Below are 22768 nucleotides of genomic sequence, written 5' to 3'. Positions count from 1 at the left end.
AAATTGCGAAGAACAACGGAAGAACAACGAGCAGAAGAAAGCACTTGCATGGGCCAAAAAACATGAGTGAGAATTAGATCAGTAGAAAACTGTCCTTTGGTCTAAAGGGTCAGAGTTTGAGATTTTTGGTTTTAACTGCTGTGTCTTTGTTAAACATACAGAGGGTTGAACGGTTGGTTCCTAAGTACTGTGAAGCATGGAGGAGGAGGTCATGTTGTTTTTCAACATGACGGTGACCTCAAATGTACCTCAAGTTTATGTTATGTAACCCTAACCCTGAGCAAGAACCAGAGTGATGGAGTGTTGCATCAGATGACCTTGCCTCCACAATCACCTGATTAAATCAAGTTGAGATGGTTTGGGATGAGAGTGATGGAATAGCAGCTAACAGGCACTCAGTATTATTTTTTATATTTTTTTCACTGCAGTATTTTCAGGAAGCCTCGTCAGTTTGATATATAAAGTATATCAACACTCACATACAGACATCACAAAGGGTTAGGTTTTAAATCCACCAACAAGGACAGCAATTTACAAAAAAATGTGTGAGTTTCACCAACCATGGAGGGCCAAGCATGTACATCTTTACTTTTAAGAATTGCCCACTTAATCGGCCAATGTTGTCAGGTTTAGAACAGTTCTGTAGTGTGGGGATTAGATATCCCAGACAAGTGCTAAGTGTAGTGGTAATGGAATGTGGAATACTGTATGTAGAGTGTGTGTGTGTGTGAGAGAGAGAGAGACGGAGACGATTTGGGTCAAAATACCTTGCTCAAATATAAAGTTGTATGATTATAGAGTGTATAGATTGCTGTATCATGCAGACAATAATCAGTACTTGTCCGATATATTTGCAGCAATAGTACGTAAAATTCTTTTAAAGTTCCTTTATTCCTTTTTACTGATCATCATATGACTGTTTTCCAAGTGAGATACAATGCATGCTTTGTAAGATCTTTGTGGAACATGACATCAGCAGGTGGATGTTGATGTGAAGATCCTTAAGTTATCAGAATCCTAATAATTTAATGTATGGGTCCTATCCCTAATTATAAAAAAAAAAAAAAAAATAGCATCAGGGCGGTTTTCCCCCTATATTTCCGTAAATTTTCGGGATTTCTTTCATTTTCTTTGTTTTCTATCACCAAAAACCTGCATTTAACAGATGTGTGTGAACTTATACCCATTGTTAACACTGCTCTAAAATTATAATGCTCCTATTGTAGTTTAATGGATAAATACAGTACAGGATTTGATGTGAATTGTGAATTTTGTATCCTCTGATCATGGGTATACTTATTTATTATATGCATCATAATATGAGCATTTTCCAGTGTTAAATTTCTTATTTAAAACACACAAAGGCAGCATGCTACTCATTGAGTAACAGAATGCTTTATTGATTTTTGCCTCGCAAGTCTATATCTGGTTGTGTGTGTCTGTGTGGGAGGTTTTAAGAGTAAGGTGTTAGAACAGTGGACACGGGGAAAGTGATTAAAATGTCAACAAATCTTTAAAAATGACTAAATCTGTTAAGCATTGTAACATGCTGAGAAAAAGCACCTTTTAGCACCTAATTTGAAATTGCTTGAGTTTATTCCTTGTTTATTTGTGTGTATTTTCATTGAATTCTTCTTTTTCTCCTACTGCTGCATATAGGTAAATATGACACAGTTATAGTAATACAGTAGCTGTGTTTGTTAATGATGCTAATTAAATCAGTAGCATATTGATAAACATGGATACATTTAATGAATGATGATGCTTTCTTTTATGAAACTGAACTTGTGTTTAATAGTTTTAAATATTCTGCACTACAAACAAATGAAAACAGATGGCAGCTGTTCTTTCTTTCTTTGTCTGGGCTTCTCTCCTCAAGTGTTGATGCACTTACAGTTCCCATCCCCCATCCTCCATCTACTGTACACTCTGTGCTCCCATCTTTCTCTTGCTCACTCTCTTTGTCCACATCCACACTTCTTTTTTTGGCTTGTCCGTTCCATTTCCCTCTTCACTCTCTGTTCTTGTAATGGTGGTTTATCTTCTTTGTCTGTTTGCATTCTAATTTGTCGTCTTTTCTTTTGTTAGTTTAAGCAGCAACTATCATATAAAAGTGAGAAGGAAATATCAATCAAAATGTTTGTAGAAAATTAAATGGCATAATGTAGAAAAATACATATGTATGGCATGCACTATTCTTTGAATTCTTCTTTTATGGTAATTGGATAGTTTAGTATATATACTGTATGTGCAACACCCAATTTTAACCATTATATTGACCATACTTGTGAAAGAATATTGGTAGGACTTACTGTCTTTTTTTTCCTTTGCTTTCAAAGCATTTTTGATTCGGCACAGGTTTTATGAAGTCTTGATTCTAAAATATCTGGTCCTTATCGGATCTTAAAATTATGTAAATACAACATAAGATGAACAAAAGCACATTACATATTACACCATGTCACTGTTTATTTTTTATTTAAAAAAATATTAATAATAATAAAATAGAGAAACCATGTGTCAAAATCGTAGTGCACCCTTTTAACTTCCATAGAAATTGGGAGTCCAAATAGCTCTTGATTAATTAAGTGCTTTTAATTAGTTGATCATCACTGTGGCCACCTCTATAAAAAGCACAAATTTTATCCGTTTTCTGATTCAGGTTTGTTTACAAAATGCCAGGATGGACAGATATCAGCATTGATCTTAGACAAGCTATTGTTGCAGCTCATCAGTCTGGGAAGGGTTATAAGGCCATTTCATTGACCCATGAGGAAGCTTATTCAAGTGGAAAATATGTCAATTCTCTCCAGAATGGATGTCCCAGCAAATTCACCCCAAGGTCAGAGTGCGCAATTCTGAGACGAATTGCAAAAAAAAAAAGATTTTCTAAAATCAATATGGTTTGTATGGAAGAATTGCCAGGAAAGCCTCTTCCCACTAAAAATAACATGGCAACACAGTTTAGGTTTGCATAGGTGCATCTGAACAAACCACAAGACTTCTGGAACAATGTTCTTTGGACCAAAGGACCAAAGACCAATGTGGAGATGTTTGGCATAATGCACAGCGCCACATTTAGTGAAAACACAATATATAAGCACAAGCGAAGTCAAAGTCTACCTGTCAAGCACAGTGATGGAAGGGTGAGGATTTGGGCTTTTTTTTTTAGGCTCACAGCAGCAGGGTTTTTTTGCAGTCACTGAGCTAGCCATGCGTTTCTCTGTATACTAAAGTTTTCTAGAGTCAAATGTGAGGTGAACTGACCCACAGCTAAAGCTTCGATGAAATTGGGTCATGTAACAGGACAAGCTTGTATGCACTGCTTGTATAGCAGTACAGATTTACTGTCCTCTGAAAGTATCTCAACATACAGCTATTATTGTCAAAATAGCAGGCAACAAAAATAGGTCAGAAACTATTCCTCGAGTAACTTGAGTAATTAGAATACAAAACTGCATCGAGGCAAATTCTTTGAAACGATAGAAACTTTCCAAAAGGTTTGGGATCATTTCAAACTAAAACATAAAAAAACACCATACAGTGCTATTACCCTTTTTAAAGTAATTTGAAATGGATTTTTATTTATGATTTTTTTAAATGTTCATATACAGTGCCTTGCAAAAGTATTGACCCCCCTTGGCGTTTTTCCTATTTTGTTGCCTTACAACTTGGAATTAAAATTGATTTTTATTTGGATTTCATGTAATGGACATACACAAAATAGTCCATATTGGTGAAGTGAAATTAAAAAAAATTACTTGTTTCAAAAATTTCAAAAATAAATAACGGAAAAGTGGTGCGTGCATATGTATTCACCCCCTTTGCTATTAAGCCTCTAAATAAGATCTGGTGCAACCAATTACCTTCAGAAGTCACGTAATTAATTAAATAAAGTCCACTTGTGTGCAATCTAAGTGTCACATGATCTCAGTGTATATATATATATATATATATATATATATATATATATATATATATATATATATATATATATATATATACACACACCTGTTCTGAAAGAGTCTGCAACACCACTAAGCAAGGGGCACCACCAAGCAAGCGGCACCATGAAGACCAAGGAGCTCGCCAAACAGGTCAGGGACAAAGTTGTGGAGAAGTATAGATCAGGGTTGGGTTATAAAAAATATCCAAAACTTTGAACATCCCACGGAGCACTATTAAAGCCATTATTAAAAAAGGGAAAGAATATGGCACCACAACAAACCTGGCAAGAGAGGGCCACCCACCAAAACTCACAGACCAGGTAAGGACGGCATTAATCAGAGAGGCAACAAAGAGACCGAAGATAACCCTGAAGGAGCTGCAAAGCTCCACAGCGGAGATGGGAGTATCTGTCCATAGGACCACTTTAAGCCGTACACTCCACAGAGCTGGGCTTTACGGAAGAGGGCCAGAAAAAAGCCATTGCTTAAAAAAAAAAATAAGCAAACACGTTTGGTGTTTGCCAAAAGGCATGTGGGAGACTCCCCAAACATATGGAAGAAGGTACTCTGGTCAGATGAGACTAAAATTGAGCTTTTTGCTCATCAAGGAAAACGCTATGTCTGGCGCAAACCCAACACCTCTCATCACCCCGAGAAAACCATCCCCACAGTGAAGCATGGTGGTGGCAGCATCATGCTGTGGGAATGTTTTTCATCAGCAGGTACTGGGAAACTGGTCAGAATTTAAGGAATGATGGATGGCACTAAATACAGGGAAATTCTTGAGGGAAACCTGTTTCTGTCTTCCAGAGATTTGAGACTGGGACGGAGGTTCACCTTCCAGCAGGACAATGACCCTAAGCATACTGCTAAAGCAACACTCGAGTGGTTTAAGGGGAAACATTTAAATGTCTTGGAATGGCCTAGTCAAGGCCCAGACCTCAATCCAATTGAGAATCTGTGGTATGACTTAAAGATTGCTGTACACCAGCGGAACCCATACAACTTGAAGGAGCTGGAGCAGTTTTGCCTTGAAGAATGGACAAAAATCCCAGTGGGTAGATGTGCCAAGCTTATAGATACATACCCCAAGAGACTTGCAGCTGTAATTGCTGCAAAAGGTGGCTCTACAAAGTATTGACTTTGGGGGGTGAATAGTTATGCATGCTCAAGTTTTCTGTTTTTTTGTCTTATTTCTTGTTTGTTTCACAATAAAAAATATTTTGCATCTTCAAAGTGGTAGGCATGTTGTTTAAATCAAATGATACAAACCCCCAAAAAATCCATTTTAATTCCAGGTTGTAAGACAACAAAATAGGAAAAACGCCAAGGGGGGTCAATACTTTTGCAAGGCACTGTATGTATTTGCATTTTTATGTAATATGGCAATTAAATACACTAAACAGGTTTAGTTTTCACAGATATTCCTATGTGAAATTCCAGCAATAAAAATTTTAATATTTCTAAAAAGGAAACAAATGGCTTGTTCATTTTAAGAGACTCATCTTATTTAAATTTAAATAATCGATAGCTGCAGCCCTAAACAAAAGTAAGTTCCCCTAAGTGAACTTGTCAGAACTGTGTCTAAAGTGTCGATATTTTGTGTGAGCACCATTGTTATCCAGCACTGCCTTAATGATCCTGGGCATTGAACACACCAGAGGTGCACAGGTTGTTGCTGGGATCCTCTTCCACTCCTCCATAATGACATCACGGAGCTGCTGGATGTTAGCCACATGGCGCTCCTGCACCTTCCACTTGAGGATGCCCCACAGGTGCTCAATAGGGTTCAGGTCTGAAGACATACATGTCCACTCAATCACCTTTAGCTTCCTCAGCAAAGCAGTTGTCATCTTGGCGGTGTGTTTGTGGTCATTACTATGTTGGAAAACTGCCGTTCAGCCCAGTTTATGAAGGGAGGGCTTCAGAATGCTTTAAAATGTTATATTACATGTTGGAATCCATGTTTCCCATAATGAACCTCAGCTTCCCAGTACCAGCAGCACTCATGAGAGAATTGTACTCAAACTGAACCACTCCAATACAAGATACACAAATTTGTATGGTCCTCTCATGAATAGACCAAAACATGAACATGATAAATAGGACATGTGGCTTTGGTTATAAAATATACAGCTGTTATCACTTATTTTGACAATAATGGCTGTATGTTGTTATTTTCAGAGAACTGCTATACAAGCTGCACATTGACTACTCTAAAATATATCTAATTTTATTTCTATAGTATTGTCCCTTGAGAAGATCTACTAAAATGGTTGGTGAAATGTGAGAGGTGTACTTTTGTGAGGTCATTTTGAAACAGCTTTGTTTTGAAATAGCTAAAGGATCCATAGCGCTAGGGTTAGGTTAAGCTAGCGCTATGTATTCTATGTCCTGCTTAGAATTAAAGACATTTCCTTAAGTATGCTGAAATAAGTAGAACAGTTAAGTAGATCATATCTTTAGAAAATTTAATGTAAAACACCAAATGGGGTCTAACAAATGTAAACTATTTAATTACATTTTCCTGTTTATTTAATTTTATTTAATCAATTTAATTTGTGGCAATGTAATCAAAATAATAAAAAGTGTATTGCATAAATTTGTTATTATAAAATATTATTTTATATATTATTTACCAAACCAAAAAACCAAAGTACATTCTGAACCATGAATTTTGTGTAGCATTACACCCCTAATATACACTGGCGATCAAAATTAGAGAACAATTTATAAACAATTGAACAATTCTGAAATAATGTCATCTTCACTGCTCAACAGTTAAGGGAGTTTTTGTCCTGTCTATACCATGCTACCAGAACACCTTTTCCACAAAATAACTAAGGCATTTCCAAAAAAAACATTATTTTCCAGAAAACACATTGATCAAAATTAGAGAACACTTTCAGATACCTCACAGTTATTGGTGTTAATCTGGTACCTGGTGCTAATTTCCTTGATTATCTGTCAACCCCTATTTAACTGGCAGCCTAACTTGCAGTTCCACTGACTCTGCAAGATAGTGGGCCGTTCTAAAGTGACTGAAAACCTCCGGCAGCAGGTTGTCCAGATGAAGGCCAAAGGGATGACCCTATCAGCCATAGCAAGACAAGTTGGTTGTTCCAAATCTGTGATTTCAAGATTATTGAATCTTTACAACATCACAAACTCATTCAAGTCCACCAAGAAGGCTGGTCGTCCACGGAAAACAAATACAAGAGAGGACAGGATACTGCGGAGGATCTCAAAGGGCAATCATTTCCAGACTGCAGCTGGAATTGCTCACCAATTCAGCGCTGAACAGGGTAAGGATCTGTCTCGTCATACAGTGTCTCGACGTTTAAGAGCATTTGGACTTAAAGCCCACTCTGCAGTGACCAAACCTCTCATTAGCAAAAAGAATCAAAAGGCTAGACTAAGCATGTTGTGTGGACAGAGGAGAACTGGTCCAAAGTTCACTTCAGTAATGAAAGCAAGTTTAATTTATTTGGGTCCGATGGGAAACATTATGTTCGGCGGCAAACTGGAGAAAGACTGAACCCAAAGTGTGTAAAGTGAAAAGTGGAGAAGGAAGCGTCATGGTTTGGGCCATGTTTTCTGCAGCAGGAGTTGGGCCTCTTATACAGCTACATTGCAGAGTGAATGCAAATGTTTATCAGAACCTTCTTCAACAACATATGGTTCCTTTCCTGCGTTCATCACCCAATCAGCCCGCAGTGTTCATGCAGAACAACGCTTCATGTCACACAGCAAAACGGGTAAAGCAGTTCCTTGAAACTGAAAACATTGAAATAATGACATGGCCTGCCCAGAGTCCTGATCTCAACCCAATAGAGAACCTCTGGAAAATCCTTGGTGACAAAGTTACGGCCAAGAAACCCACTACAGTCATCGAACTGTGGAGGAGAATGGAAGAAGAGTGGACCAAAATCACACCAGAGCAGTGTGAGAGACTAGTGCTGTCCTGTGGCCGCGGATGTGCTGAAGTCATTCAGAGCAGAGGCCTGTACACTTCCTACTAATTGCTGACTGTTGTAACCTTCAGAAAATTTTGTTGTAATCTTTTTCCATGTTACAGTCATTGTTGTTCTCTAATATTTTTTTAACATTAACATTTTAGTGTGTTTTCTGCAAAATAATGTTTTTTTTTTAAATGCCTTAGTTATTTCATGGAAAAGGTGTTCTGGTAGCATGGTATAGACACGACAAAAACTCCTTCAACTGTTGAGCAGTGAAGATGACATTATTTCAGAATTGTGCATTTGTTTATAAATTGTTCTCTAATTTTGATCGCCTGTGTGTGTGTGTGTGTGTGTGTGTGTGTGTGTATATAATATATACACACAGTGGTACCCGGTTATGTCGATGTCCTAGGGGGTCGCCAAAAAGCATCGAGATAAACGAAAATCAAAATGGCGCCAATATATTAACGTGCTTGAAATTTCTTTATGTACATGATGTGCATTAATAAATGAGAATGTGCATGCACGTGTTTTTGAAGGTTTTTTTTACACAACAGCGTTGCCGCGATTTGTTTGATGAAGGCATGCTATAAAAATACATACAGTACATGTTTATCTGTCAGGAATCCACCTGCCACGCCCCCTTTGGCCCCCTTCAGCGTGTCGGGTGCTTTCTCGGCCGCTTTCTCTGAAGCTCCCGGCTTCAATCACGCACATATGGTGCTCGTTTAGCATCATCACCAGCTCCTATTTAAACTTCCACACTCCCACTGTCCGTTATTGTTGGTATATGTTGGTTCACGGCGGTCGTTGATATCGCTCATGTGTATCCCAGTACGTGCCTTTCCACCGGCACTCTCTCAACGGCTGCGCTTTTCTTCCCAAAGCTCATCGCGGATTCCCCCTGATCCTGCCGGTGTTCATTCTATGCTTTTGCTGCTCGTTCCGCGCCGCCAAGCGCGGCTTTTACCTCCCGTTCATCGCATAACATTTAACAACAAAAGGCATATGTGCACTAACTAACAGCAGAGATTCACCAGTATACAATACAACACCTGTAGCAGCTGTAAGCCTTGATTTTTCCGCCACTTCCGCGAGTTCTTCTGTGGCTGCACCGAGATAACCGACGTTAAATGGCAAATTTTTCCCTCCTTGTGCTCGAGATATTAGGGTTCGGCGACATAAATGAATCGACATAACCGATAAAAAATGCTAAGACAAAGCGAGAATTTGGCGGTTCCACTTCAAAAACGTCGACTTAATAGGGTTGTCGAGATAACCGAGGTCAAGATAAGCAGGTTCCACTGTGTGTGTGTGTATATATATGTGTGTATGTGTATATATATATATATATATATATATATATATATATAATATATACACACACACACACACACACACACAGTGGAACCTGCTTATCTCGACCTCGACAGAGTTCCTGTGATTGTTGTTAGGCGAGCATGTCATCCTCCCACCCAGAGATCACAGCCAGTTTTATATATATATATATATATATATATATATATATATATATATATATATATATATATATATATATATATACACCATAACCTTATTGTTGGGAGATCAAGATTTTGAAATTTAACAGTACCATGGCAATGGAAAACTGGCTGTGATCTCTGGGTGGGAGGATGACATGCTCTCGCCTAACAACAATCACAGGAACTCTTGTCGGTTGTGAGCTCATGTATGAAGATGAGGGCAGATAGATTTTCTGCCTGGTGTGTTAGCTATTATGTGATGCAGCATTAGTAGCTGTTCAAAAATATATATTCTCATTTATTTAGTTATCCAATCAGCCAATCATGTGGCAGTTTACATAAACTCAGCCAAGAACAAGAATTTGAAACTATCATTCACACAGACTGTGGACAGTTGAATGTGAACTGGAAAAAGACTCTGTAATTTTTCTTTAACTTAATCTTCAGCTGTCCTATTTGGGTGAACTTGTGTCTCTGGCCTCAAATAAATGTTTTTATCTGACAGTAGTGGAACTTCGTGGTCTTCCTCCTGACGTCTTAGACCAATCTAACTATTTTCTTCTGGCTTATTTTATCAACAGGTGTTTTCACCTATTAAACTGTCGTCCACTCAGTGCTTTTGTTTTAGTTTATCACTGTTTTGTGTTGGGCTGCAGCTATCGATTATTTTAGTAATTAAGTATTATACCAAATAGTCAATTGAGTAATTGGATAAGAGGTCCTTTTTCTTTATGAAAGAACAATACTAAATAGACAAGAAGATAAGACAGGTCTCTTAAAATAAACAAGCAATTTGTTTCCTTCTTAGAAATATTAACATTTTTATTGCTGAAATTGCAATTTTTGCATTTAGTGCATTTAATTGGCAAATTACAAATATATAAATAAAAAATATAAAACATTTTAAAAGTTAAACACACTGTACAGTGTTTCTTTGTTTCAGTTTAAAATGTTCCCAAAATTTCTGTTGTGTTCTTCGGCCTGAATCTTCTTGCCCCTCGCTGTTTTCTCTCCTTTCCTCCATTTTTTTTAATCTTCTGCGTTTAACTGTTCAGGGGTCTCATTTATAAATGTGGCGTGCACACAAAACCAGGCTAAAAAACGTGCGTGCACCACTTTTCGTGCAACAGTTGCCATTTATTAAAAACAAACTTGATGGGAGAAAGCGCGCACCTGTAAGTAAAATCTTGAGTTCTGCGTACACACAACGTGGAACTCAAAAGGCGAGAAAGGGAGAATTTGGGGCACAGATAGCACACACAACCTTTTTGTGTAGTGGAGTAAACACAAATAATTTGCCTTGAGGCTTTTTTCTATTTGAATGACTTTAGTTACTCAAGGAATCGTTTCAGCCCCAGTTTTGTGTGAACTTTTTAAAACTTTGTGTTTGAAGTTTCTAGGAGATCAGTTTATGTAATACTCAAACATAACAACAAGCAAGTTAATTTTTCTTCATTCTAATTAAATATTAACTAAAACTCATGACGTATTGTATCTTCAGTCTTATTTGCATTACACTGCTGCCGCATAATTAGGTGATTGAATTACTGCATGAATGTGCAGGTGCTCTTAATAAAGTTGATGAGAATGCATAAGAATAGTAATACCAATACAATCACTATATCAGTACAAAGCATTAGCAGCTGAAGTCTGCTCAGTATTGTTAAATCTGTGTTTGATTTGTTAGATTCGAATAAAGATGGTGACATTATTATAAATAAAAAAAAACATGATTCTATTTTGATACTCTCTATGAATCTATTAACACATGGCAGACTCTGTAGGTTGTACCTGTCAAATCCGAAGATTCATAGATATGCATGTTTTATTTCAGCCAATCTTGGCATTTATATTATTGTCAAGTGTTGTGACAGTACAGTTGAGCTCAAAAGAGAACCCTCTCATGCCCTTATATTAAGATTAAAAGTAGTATGCTAGTGCAGTAGCATCGGTATCACCTGGGAAAAAATGCTTAGTGTGTTCTGCCTTTGGGTCAGGGTTGCTTTCACTGCCCTATCAAAAGGGTCACAAGTAGTTGAAATCCTGAGACATAAATATTCATGTGAGGGAAAAAAAAACATTTCCTCAGCTATGAGCATAATAATAATGCCTTGTAAGACATAAAGAAATGGGGCTTTGCAATTTACTCTGCACTTGTTCATAGAGGGAGATGGTGAACTTGAGATAGTGACTACTATATTGACAGGAGACTTCTACATTAACTTGTGCTCCTATATTTATGCAAGACTTTCCTTTTTATGATAAAAATGTTTGCCAGTTGAACGTAAGAGATACCACAATCTGTGGATCAAAATATGCTGTTCATAATGAACTGTAACAAAAATGAAAATTTTTAAGACTTTCAGTATATATGAGTCGTATTAACTCCAGCATTGTAGTACACTATAAGAAGAACGCGCCTCTTTTTTTTCAGTGCTTAGAGCCGATGATTATGTGATGTTTATTGTAAACAATCCTTACTTGAAGTCACTCTCATTAACTGTGACATCAGGGGACGGTATACATTTCTTTATGTCTTTTATAATACATATGCAGTTTTCCTTGGATGTGGCCAATTATTTATCATGTATTTCCTCTTTGTGCATGTTTGTTCAGACATGGTTGAAGAACTATGGCTACTTACTTCCACATGACATCCGGACATCAGACTTGCGTTCGGAGAAAGCCATGCAATCAGCAGTCGCTGCTATGCAGCGTTTCTACGGCATCCCAGTGACTGGAGTACTTGACCAAACAACCATAGAGTGAGTACTTACACAGATAAACATGGTTAATTAATTTTTTAAGAGAATCGGGGCTCTTGTTGTGAGTGTGTAAAAAAAAAAAAAAAAGTCGTAATACCTGTGTTACGCAACCTTTTAAAACTGGTAGGTAGAAATGATCTGCAATTGGTATATATATTAAAGTGGATATTTACTATATCCAATACAGTGATTTTTATTAAGAAATATACACCATGAACATGTTTTGTGTATTATTTTAACTACAGAATATAACTCTGAACTATCGTCAAAGCCTAAGTCTATATCGTAAGATTATTAAATAAACAAACTTGCAAAACTCATAAATTCATTTAATAATTTTATTATTGTAAAAATAACTTGGACGTAGATTCAGGTACCACATGAACAAGTAAGAGGTGTTAGTTGCAGCTGAAACTGACAAATACAGTAATGGTGACAAAATAAAAGAAAAAAGAAAAAAAAAAAAAAACACTATCTAATTCTTTGGTCCACATCATTTAAATTTACATTACATTTACATTTGCGGCATTTAGCAGACGCCCTTATCCAGAGCGACGTACAAAAGTGCTTTGAGTCTCTAGTAATGAATAAATCTACACTGGTACGCAAGATTACAAACTTGATATAAATATAACCCTTGAATTCTACAAGCTTGGAAGTGCTAATTTAAGTATTTCAGGAAGAGGTAGGTCTTGAAGTCGTCGCTTGAAGATAGTCAGGGACTCTGCTGTACGGACATCTGAATGCACGTCCACATGTTTAAAGGTTATGGTTTTTGATGCTTTTAAAAACTCATAGTCATCAACACTTTTACGCAGGTAAAATCAGTCAAGCATAAGCTGCATGCAAGTGATATGGTAATCTGAACAAGGCCTATGAGAACACTGGAAAATCAGCATTCTGCCCCTCTTCTCTATCATATGAGAAGAAAAGGGTGTAACAGCAGTAAAATAAAGTAACACTATGTCCATTATATGGATACACATGCGATGTACTTCCCTTTGTGTTTTATGTCTAATATGTAATATTTATTACTAACTTATACCCTTTTTAAGAAAAAGAAATGTGACTAAACGTGCTTCCTTTTTTTTTGCTGATTATAGAAAAATAATTTGTAATTTGTAATTTGTGTCTGCTCATTGTGTAGATGGATGAAGAAACCTCGGTGTGGGGTTCCTGATCACCCTCAACGGAGGAGAAATAAACGCTATGCTCTTACTGGTCAAAAATGGAGGGACAAAAAAATTACATACAGGTACAAGCACCTTTTAATATAAAAGCATGGTTTGATTAGATACAGCTGTTATTTGACTTTCAAGAAAATATGGATGAAGAATGTTTGGTGATCGATTAATAAATAGTGGGAATATTATGGCTGCATCTAAACTATACAGTTAATTCTCATCATTGCAGTGTAAGCAATTTACTAAAGGTTAGCACTTTAAATTCTTTTTTAAATCCTCTCTCTATGATGACATTATTACCATGCCACTGTGACATTTAAAGAGAACCTATTACAATTTAATTCACATAATAGAATAGATCTACACTATTTATGAAAATTGATAAATGTTTTATTTTTTATTATTTTTTATTTTTAGATGTTTGACAACTTCACAACTTTATTCACAATTATGCAAATGGGTAGTGTTTTTCTTTATAGAAGCTAAGTTTTTACCCACTATGTTAATATGAACAAAAATGAAATTGCACTATGATGCATAACGTTTCTAGAAAAACAGAGCCTCATTCAGGCAAAAATCCTTCGTTCAGTGTGCTTTAAAAGAGTATGTGTGTGTCTGTGTGTACTGTATATACAGTACAGTATGTGTGTTGTCCTTTGTGTCTCTGTGATGTCTGTGCTGCTGCCAAATCTATAGTAAATTAAGTAAATAAGGTAAGTAAGCAAGTAAATTAAATTATTAGATAACCCCCGGTGTGGGTTATTAATGTATTCTTTCTCTTGAATGTATCATTTCTTAAACGGTAATTTATAGTGTCAAAAAGGTTACATTATAGTTACACTTATACAACAATAAATGTCTTTAAATGTTGTAGTTCCATTTATTTTTCTCCAAGATTAGAGTTTGTATTGTTGTTTGAGGAAACTGTGAAATAACATTTCTGATATGGATTAAGCATTTTTAAGAATGTAAATATGAAACAGGATTGGTAGACCAGATATAAAAATATATCAGGGTTCTTTTTAAGCTGAATCACAAAAGACATTTTTGTCCCGAATATTTTTCGAGACAGTCCGTGTTTTTCCCTCTTCCATGGTTCTATTCAACCCCAGCTTAAATTACTTCCAGAAATTCAAAAATGATTTGGCATGGCATGTCTTAGCATTTTCTTTGTAACCGAAAAAATTACTTTAGTGTCCATGTACACACTCTGTGCATAAATAGATTGTGGAGACATTTTAATAATTTACCATCCAAAATAATAATAAACTCTCCCTCAATAATCTCCCACACCAAGTGTTTATTCAGTACAAACACTTTGCATTCAAATGAACCCACCCATTAGGGTTGCACAAGCCAGTGCACTCTTAGTGCCGGTCTCAAGCATGGATAAATGGGGAGGGTTGCGTTAGGAAGGGCATCCAGTGTAAAACATGCGCCAAATCAAATATTATGATCACAAACCTGAATTTCATCCCGGATCGGTCGAGGCCCGGGTTACCAACGACCGCCACAGGTATCTACTGTTGGCCGAAGGAGAGGAGGAAGACGTCTACAGAGACAGCAGGGAAAGGAGAAGTGTAGGAGGGTGGAGTTTCGGGTTGGTACTCTTAATGTTGGTACTATTACTGGTAAAGGGAAAGAGTTAGCTGATATGATGAAGAGGTGAAAGGTAGACATGTTATGTGTTCAGGAGATTAAGTGGAAAGGGAGTAAGACCAGGAACAGTGGAGGGGGGTTTAAAGTGTTCTATCATGGTGTGGATGAAAAGAGAGATGGTGTAGGGGTGATTCTAAAGGAAGAATACAGAAAGAGTGTAGTGGAGGTGAAGAGAGTTTCTGATAGGGTGATGAACATGAAGCTGGATGGGTGACAGTGCATGTAGGACATTTTGGAGACAAGGTGAGGGAGGTGAGATTCAGATGGTTTGGACATGTGCAGAGGAGGGACATGAGGTATATCGGTAGAAAAAATGCTGAGGATGGAGCTGCTAGGAAGGAGGAAAAGAGGAAGGCCAAGGAGGAGGTTTATGGATGTGGTGAGGGAAGACATGCAGGTAGTTGGTTTGAAAGAGGCAGATGTAGAGGACAGGGGGGTATGGAGACAGATGATCCGCTGTGGCGACCCCTAATGAGAGAAGCTGAAAGAAGAAGATTTTTGTAATCAAAAGGCTTTAATTCACATGATTGGAGGTCAAATATGTATTTATTTATGTATTGGCAAATTCCAGTATATATTATGTTTTATCTAACATGGAATGGTGTTTTTGGCGGTTTTAGCATCTTTTAAGGACCTGCACATAAATATTTGGTGATTAAAATTAAACCTTGAATAGTTTTATGCATGTCTTATAGAATTAAATCACAAAATCACAAAAGTTTTATAGTATGTCTTATATTTTTCTTTATTTTCTGTCCCACTCTCTTCAGCATACACAACTTCACCCCTAAGGTTGGTGAGAAAGACACACAGAGAGCAATCCGGCAGGCCTTTGATGTGTGGCAGACTGCAACCCCTCTGACCTTTCAAGAAGTGGCCTACTCTGAGATCAAGAAAGAGGGCAAAGAAGCCGACATCATGATCTTCTTTGCTTCAGGGTTTCATGGTGATAGTTCACCATTTGACGGAGAGGGAGGTTTTTTAGCTCATGCCTACTTCCCTGGCCCTGGAATCGGAGGGGACACACACTTCGACTCTGACGAGCCTTGGACGTTAGGCAATGCCAACCATGATGGTGAGTCATAATTTTGATGTCACAATTTATGTAAAGTGTTTCTGGTCTGTCTGTACTTAATTTAGCGTAACATGAAAAAAAATCATAATTAAAGGTTAATTATACACAATGTTTTGTATTGCACATGCTCCATGTAATCTAAAGCTGTTAATACATGAATTCAAATAATTCTGTAAGACATTTGTTAGTCTCTTGGTTAGTCTAAAGTGTCAAAACTTTGTAACACTTTTTCACCACAGGAGAGTTTTCAGAATAGCAAGGATTCTGTTCTCTTGGTCACATGACAAGCTGCTTTTTTATGTTAAAAACAATAGAGGAAATAGGGAGGCCTTGTTATGGGAAAGTTGTCTTAGACATTCCACAGAACTAATTATAAATGGTTTAACTATAACAAACTATAAATGTAACTATAAATGGTTTAAAAGCACATGTTCATTGATAAATAAAAAATATATAATTGTCGATAGATTGCTGTAATATGACCGTAAATAAAATGTACTTTATTAATGAACTTTTGAAGAGGTAACAGCATCACACCAGACCGACATGAATTATTTTTCTTTAACAAACCCTGCTGTGTTATATTCCTCATGTAACAGATATACTGTAACTGCAGGGATCTATAGGGAAAACAGATATGCCAGATAGAGATCTGAAACAGGACTTCTGCTTTTATCTTCTTTGGACTAAAATGAAATGATACTGTCTTGTGACCGTAGGGAATAGAGCAACTGGACCAATTGTCCAGTTGACTAGAAATAATTAAAGGTTGTAAGAATTGACACAGAACATAATAATCACTGATAAATATTCATATTTATCTGAACAAGCAGAAGCCAAACGAACAGCCAAACATATGATCTGTTCAAGAAAATAGATATTTGGATGGATAAATTGCAATCATCCTTCATCCGAAAGGTGAATTTTATTTTTGCATGTCTTTGTGGCTATTAGTAATTCACAGATGTGAAAAATAAGCAGACAAGGTATAAGAAGGCCTCGTCTGGCAAAGAGACAAGGAATAAAAGATAGACAGACCATTGAGCATTAGAGAGCATTAGAAAATACAGCGGGATTGGGGGAGGGGGTTGGGGGTGTATAGGTGTATAGCTGCAGACATTCAGGGACTGAGAGAGTCCTTTAAGAACAAAGTTCAACAGTAAAATGCAGCATAGAAAATATAACTGGCACATTGTTTTTAAGATGATCAACAGTGTTTTGGCTCTTTTAGGTAATGACCTTTTCCTGGTGGCAGTGCACGAGTTGGGTCATGCATTAGGTCTAGAACATTCCAATGACCCGAGTGCAATCATGGCCCCTTTCTACCAATACATGGAGACACAAAACTTCAAACTGCCACTAGATGACCTTCAAGGCATCCAGAAAATATATGGTAAAGAGTCTATATTTACACTTCAGGATATGTAATTCTGTACATGTAATTTAGGTAAAATTTGATGGAAAAAATGATTCAATATTAAGATTGTATATTGTAAATATGAAGCATTGTGTTATTGCATTACATACTTTAGTAGACAAAATACTTTAAATCTTCAATACAAGATCTCACATCATCTAATTAATTTTTTTTGTTTTCTGAAAATATCTTTGCAGACATATGCGTTTACAGACTTCTGCATTATGGCCTCCTTTTGAAAGATTCTAATGCAGGAGTGTCAAACACAAAATGTTATCTTATTAAAATAATTAAGATCAATAACATTCCAACACCTCATGAATGTGTTAATTTTCTGAAAGGCAAAAATAAAACATAAAGGTTGTGTATTCACTGCTATTTCTGTGAAAATCAGTGGAAGTATCAAAACGTTTTCGCTTGATAATGAAGATCTGCATTTCAGCACATTTTGTTGATGGCTTTGTTTATTGTTTTATTTTGCTCCAGGGAAACACAAGGGCCAGCTCTTTTTTTCCCCCAATTGAGTTGCCCACAAGATGGTTTTTATTTATAACAACCACTATTTTAAATTCTATTTCTGAGCTGGATTAAAACCTTTATTGGGCCAGTTCTAACCCGAAGTCTATATGTTTGTCTGCAGTGAGCTGATATTATCACTCTCCTGTTAAGCTTACACTCAAAATGTCTTGAAATCCATTCCAGGTGTCCCAACTGCAATGTTGGAACCAACTCGCTCTCTCCCAACACTCCCACCACGGCGGACTTACTCTCCTTCTGAGAGGAAAAATGATCGTCAGTCCCGTCCTCCTCGCCCTCCTTCCGGTGACAGGCCCTCTACCGGCTATGGAAAACCCAACATTTGTGATGGCAATTTTAACACAGTGGCCTTTTTCCGAAGGGAGATGTTCGTCTTTAAGGTGAGATCACTTGCTTTTTCTGACTTCTACCATCAACTGTTTAATTGTCATTTGTAATGTATTTGTTTAATAAAGTAACATGAACCAAATTTAATTTTCATTCATTGCATTCATTCGTATTGGCATCAATTTCTCTAAGGCAATAAGCACAAGGCATAATGACCACTAAATTGTTTTTGTGCTAGTTATCTAAATCATAATGGCAAATGTTTTCTTGTGATAGGATCGCTGGTTCTGGCGTTTGCGCAGTAACAAGGTTCAAGAGGGTTATCCCATGCTGATTGATCAGTTTTGGAAAGGTCTCCCACCCCGTATTGATGCTGCTTATGAGAGATCCGATGGCAAATTTGTGTTTTTTAAAGGTCTGTACACATGTCTAATTTATATGGGCTTATGTACATCATGAGTAAATTGAAGATTTCTAATTACTATTTGAATTGAATATTAAAAACTTTAGCCAAAAAAATGCATTAAGTAATGTTCATACACAATTTTATTTAATCTCCAGTATTCAATTCAATTTAATTATTATTATTTTTTTATTTTTTTTACTGCAATCTATTTTTTTATGTTATTCTTTCTTAGATTTTGTTATTCTTACACTTATGCAGAGGATTACACTTACACTTATTAAAAAAGATTAACCAACATCAAGATGAAAGTGCTGCTCATAAGAGAAAAGCAAGTTTCAGTGCAGCTGAGGGTAGAGGGACAACTGATCACAGCTATTGTACAAACTTTGGGCATAGCTTGTACAATAATTTGTAATTTCTAAAAAAATTAAAAAATCTACCAGACATTGAATAGATCTGCCAAGGATACCAATCAGCAGTTAATGACAGGAAAAAGCCCCAAACAATAGTCAGTGACATTACCAACCTCCACGGGAAATGGAAAAATGTATCATAGTTCAAAAAAGACTTTAAAAGCAGAAATATATTGCTTATGCCAAAATATGCAAACCATCAACCAGTAGTAAGATTCGAGATTGGGCCAAAGTGCTAAAGTGTTGAAAAAGAAAGCACATAATCCAAAATATACAAGCGCATCAGTGAAGGTAGTGTCATGGCTCACTACTTTTTATTGATGTAATCCATTATGGTTGCTGCAGAATAAATTTAGTCTGCAAAACAAAATGTGCTTGCCAATTCACAGAGGAATGCAACCTAATTGGTGGGAACTTCATAATGCAGCAAAACCCAAAACACAGATATAATTAGGGGGAAATGTAAAAAAAAGACTGTCCATGCAGACCTTAAAGAAATTGAGCATTGTGCATTTCATCTCCTAAGGAGAAGACTGATGGGGTGTTTAACACATCTAGATGTAAATATCAGGAAATGAAAACTCTATGCATTGTATCCACTAATATTGGAACCCTTGGTAAATATAAGCAAAGAAGACTGAAAAAGTGCCTTTATTGTTACACATTTTGATCTATGTTCAAAACATTTACAACAATATTCTGTTTTATTAAATCTCAAACAATTTTAAACACAACATGGCTTTATTAATGATAAATGTGTGTCGAACAATTATTAACACATTTTTAGTTTGTGCTACCTTATCTTTCCACCTCCCATGATAACAGCTCTGAGTCTTCTACTATAATGTCTGATAAGGTTGGAGAATACACAGCAAGGAATCTTAGTCCATTCCTGCATTTAGATTCTCTCCCATTCTTTACATTTTGAGGTCCATCCTGGTGGAGCTCTCTTCTTTGGTTCAACACACGTTTTCTATGGGGTTGAAGTCAGAGGACTGTTTTTTTTGTTGTTGTTGTTGTTAATTCTGATGTATTTAATCTGGAAGAGCAAATTGTATTTTGGAGACTTTCTGACCCCAAGATCCAACAAATTTTCCAGCTGTTATCCTTTGAGATTTTTTGGCCATTTGAACCATCCTCAATAGGAATACTTTCAATACATGTATGTAAATTTGCTCCTATGATTTCATAAGAGTGGCGATAATTTTGCCACACATATTTGGAAAAGATATATAAAAAAAATAAAAATAAAATAAGAGCATTTAAACAAAAGATCAAAACGTTAAACAAGAAAGACACATTTTCGCAGCCATTATTGCTCATATTTACCAATTTTAGTCTTCATTATCTAGAAAAAAAAAACTTCAAAGTGTTACATTTCTCTTAAAAGATTGGTTGAAAGGTTCCAAATGTAAAGAACAACATGTTCTAAGAGTAGGAACAACATTCATAAATCATTATGTAATGGGAGAACTGGCATTAAACCAGTAGCACTCCTCCAAGATTTTTAGTGGCAGCAGAAGCAGTACCTAATCTCATAGAAAGCTCGGAATCAACTGATATATCCTTGCCATGAATCTGTCCATCATTTAGCTCCACTCATCCTCTGAGCACTTCTGATGCCAGTGTCTTCATTTTGTCTTTTTCTTTACTTTTTTCCCCTCTCCCTAAGCAAATTAGGCCAGGCCAATCTACTTGTGCAAAGAAATACTATATTTAATTCAAGGCTGTAGATCTCTGGGGCCTCACAAAGAAGAACTATATCTATAAACGTTTTTGGTTATCCAAAAACCCTTAGCGTGCACAAAATTCACAAAGTAAATTATTATAATTAGTATAAAGCTAAACAGTCTCAGTGTTACTTCATCAGAAATCAATTTTTTAGTTCTGTTCATTAAATTAAATGTTATAATAGGTACATCATCATTCATTGTCATATTTCCTATTATGCCTATATCACCTCTGTTCTACTTTTCTTTTTCACAGGAGACAAGTACTGGGTATTTAAGGAAGTGACAGCAGAGCCAGGTTACCCGCACAGCCTAGTGGAGTTGGGCAACTGTTTGCCTCGTGATGGTATTGACACAGCATTACGATGGGAGCCTGTGGGCAAAACCTACTTTTTCAAGGGTGACCAATACTGGCGCTACAATGAGGAAAAGCATGCAGCTGACCCGGGCTATCCCAAGCCCATCACCGTGTGGAAGGGCGTACCTGAAGCACCTCAAGGAGCCTTTGTCAGCCGTGAAGGATGTAAGTTAAAGAGCTTGAGAAAGGGAAATTCCATTATGAACATATTGAAAGGCTGTGCTAAAAAAAGATTAGCACTCAAATTAATTTTTTTGTGTAACAGCAGCTGACTTTCTCTTGCTAAAGTGCTTTGCTCTCTCTGTGTGTGTGTGTGTGTGTGTGTGTGTGTGTGTGTGTGTGTGTGTGTGTGTGTGTGTGTGTGGAAAGTAAAGCGTAAAAATTATTAGTATTAAAATTATTAGAAGAGTCCTTAATTATTTTCACGTTTTGTTATATAGCAGCAGAATGACATACCAAATATCCAGATCAGAATTTTACAAAAGTATTATACCAAAAAATTATTTTTGCTATGACGCTTGAAATTTAGCTCAGGTGTAATTTCTCTGGATAATGTTTTAGATGTTTCTACACTTTGACTGGAGTCTATCTGTGGCACATTTCATTAATTGGACATGATTTTGAAAGACTCATAACTATCTGTTTAAGGTCTAACTGCTGAAAATGCAGATTAGAGCATAAAACAAACCATGAGGTCAAGTGAAATGCTTGCAGATTCCAATGAGTGCTGTTAACCCAAGCATCAGAAAACAACAAGGAGCGAGAATGTAAATGAGTGAAACAATTGGTACTTAAAAGCAGAGGCTCATCTCTTGCACTTTTGGCAAATCCAAAATGGTCCAAATGGTCTAACAAAGTTATCCGGCCCTGTTTTATTTTATTTTTTTCTTAGCACATTTTTGTTCTGGTGCTGAATCTTAAACGGTATAGTGTAGTACCTAGCATTTACAAGGCAAATGTGTTAAATAGGAAATCCAGGGAAGCCTCACTGAAATAATATTTTACATTTTACTGAAGATGACACCTAAATCATATTTGTGAAGTCTTTTTTGTTTAGCACAGTACACAGCTGTGTATATTGCTGATGCTTGTTGTGGTGTGAGTAACACTTCATGGTTATTTTATAGTAGATTTCACATAAAGAACAAGGGCTGAGTTACATTGATTTAGGCTCTGATGTTTCTATGCTCACTGTGCTTAAAGGCTAGTTTCTTAATAAATACAAATTATGAAACACTGTGTTTCACAGTGTTGTCAACTTTGTAGGGCTAAGGTTCTACACAGATTCTGCTATAGCAAGCTTCTAATTAATAATGAATTTAATTGCTGGAGCAAATTCAGAAAAGGAAGTAAACATACTGACCAATCAATGCTAACTGTGCATCCCCAAGTGAGATACACTATACTCCAAAAGCTTGTGCGCACCTAAATATTACTTGCTAGATGTGCTTATTCTATACTTGGTGAAAGGTGTGGATTTGCCACA

General features: G+C 36.5%; 1 protein-coding gene across 1 annotated transcript in view; it reads left to right on the top strand.

Moving 5' to 3' along the window:
* Positions 1–22768, top strand: part of mmp24 (matrix metallopeptidase 24) — a 38561-nt gene that overhangs the window by 8298 nt on the left and 7495 nt on the right. Inside the window, exons 2-8 of the mRNA XM_046856682.1 lie at positions 12028–12176; positions 13324–13431; positions 15790–16094; positions 17326–17487; positions 18214–18428; positions 18652–18790; positions 21181–21447. Of these exons, the coding sequence (XP_046712638.1) occupies positions 12028–12176; positions 13324–13431; positions 15790–16094; positions 17326–17487; positions 18214–18428; positions 18652–18790; positions 21181–21447 (1345 nt within the window). The remainder of the gene's footprint in view (positions 1–12027; positions 12177–13323; positions 13432–15789; positions 16095–17325; positions 17488–18213; positions 18429–18651; positions 18791–21180; positions 21448–22768) is intronic.

Source organism: Silurus meridionalis, chromosome 1 (genome assembly GCF_014805685.1).
Source record: "Silurus meridionalis isolate SWU-2019-XX chromosome 1, ASM1480568v1, whole genome shotgun sequence".
Lineage (NCBI taxonomy): Eukaryota > Metazoa > Chordata > Actinopteri > Siluriformes > Siluridae > Silurus > Silurus meridionalis.
The sequence above is the reverse complement of the archived record's forward strand: the minus strand, read 5'-3'. Positions and strand labels throughout refer to the sequence as shown.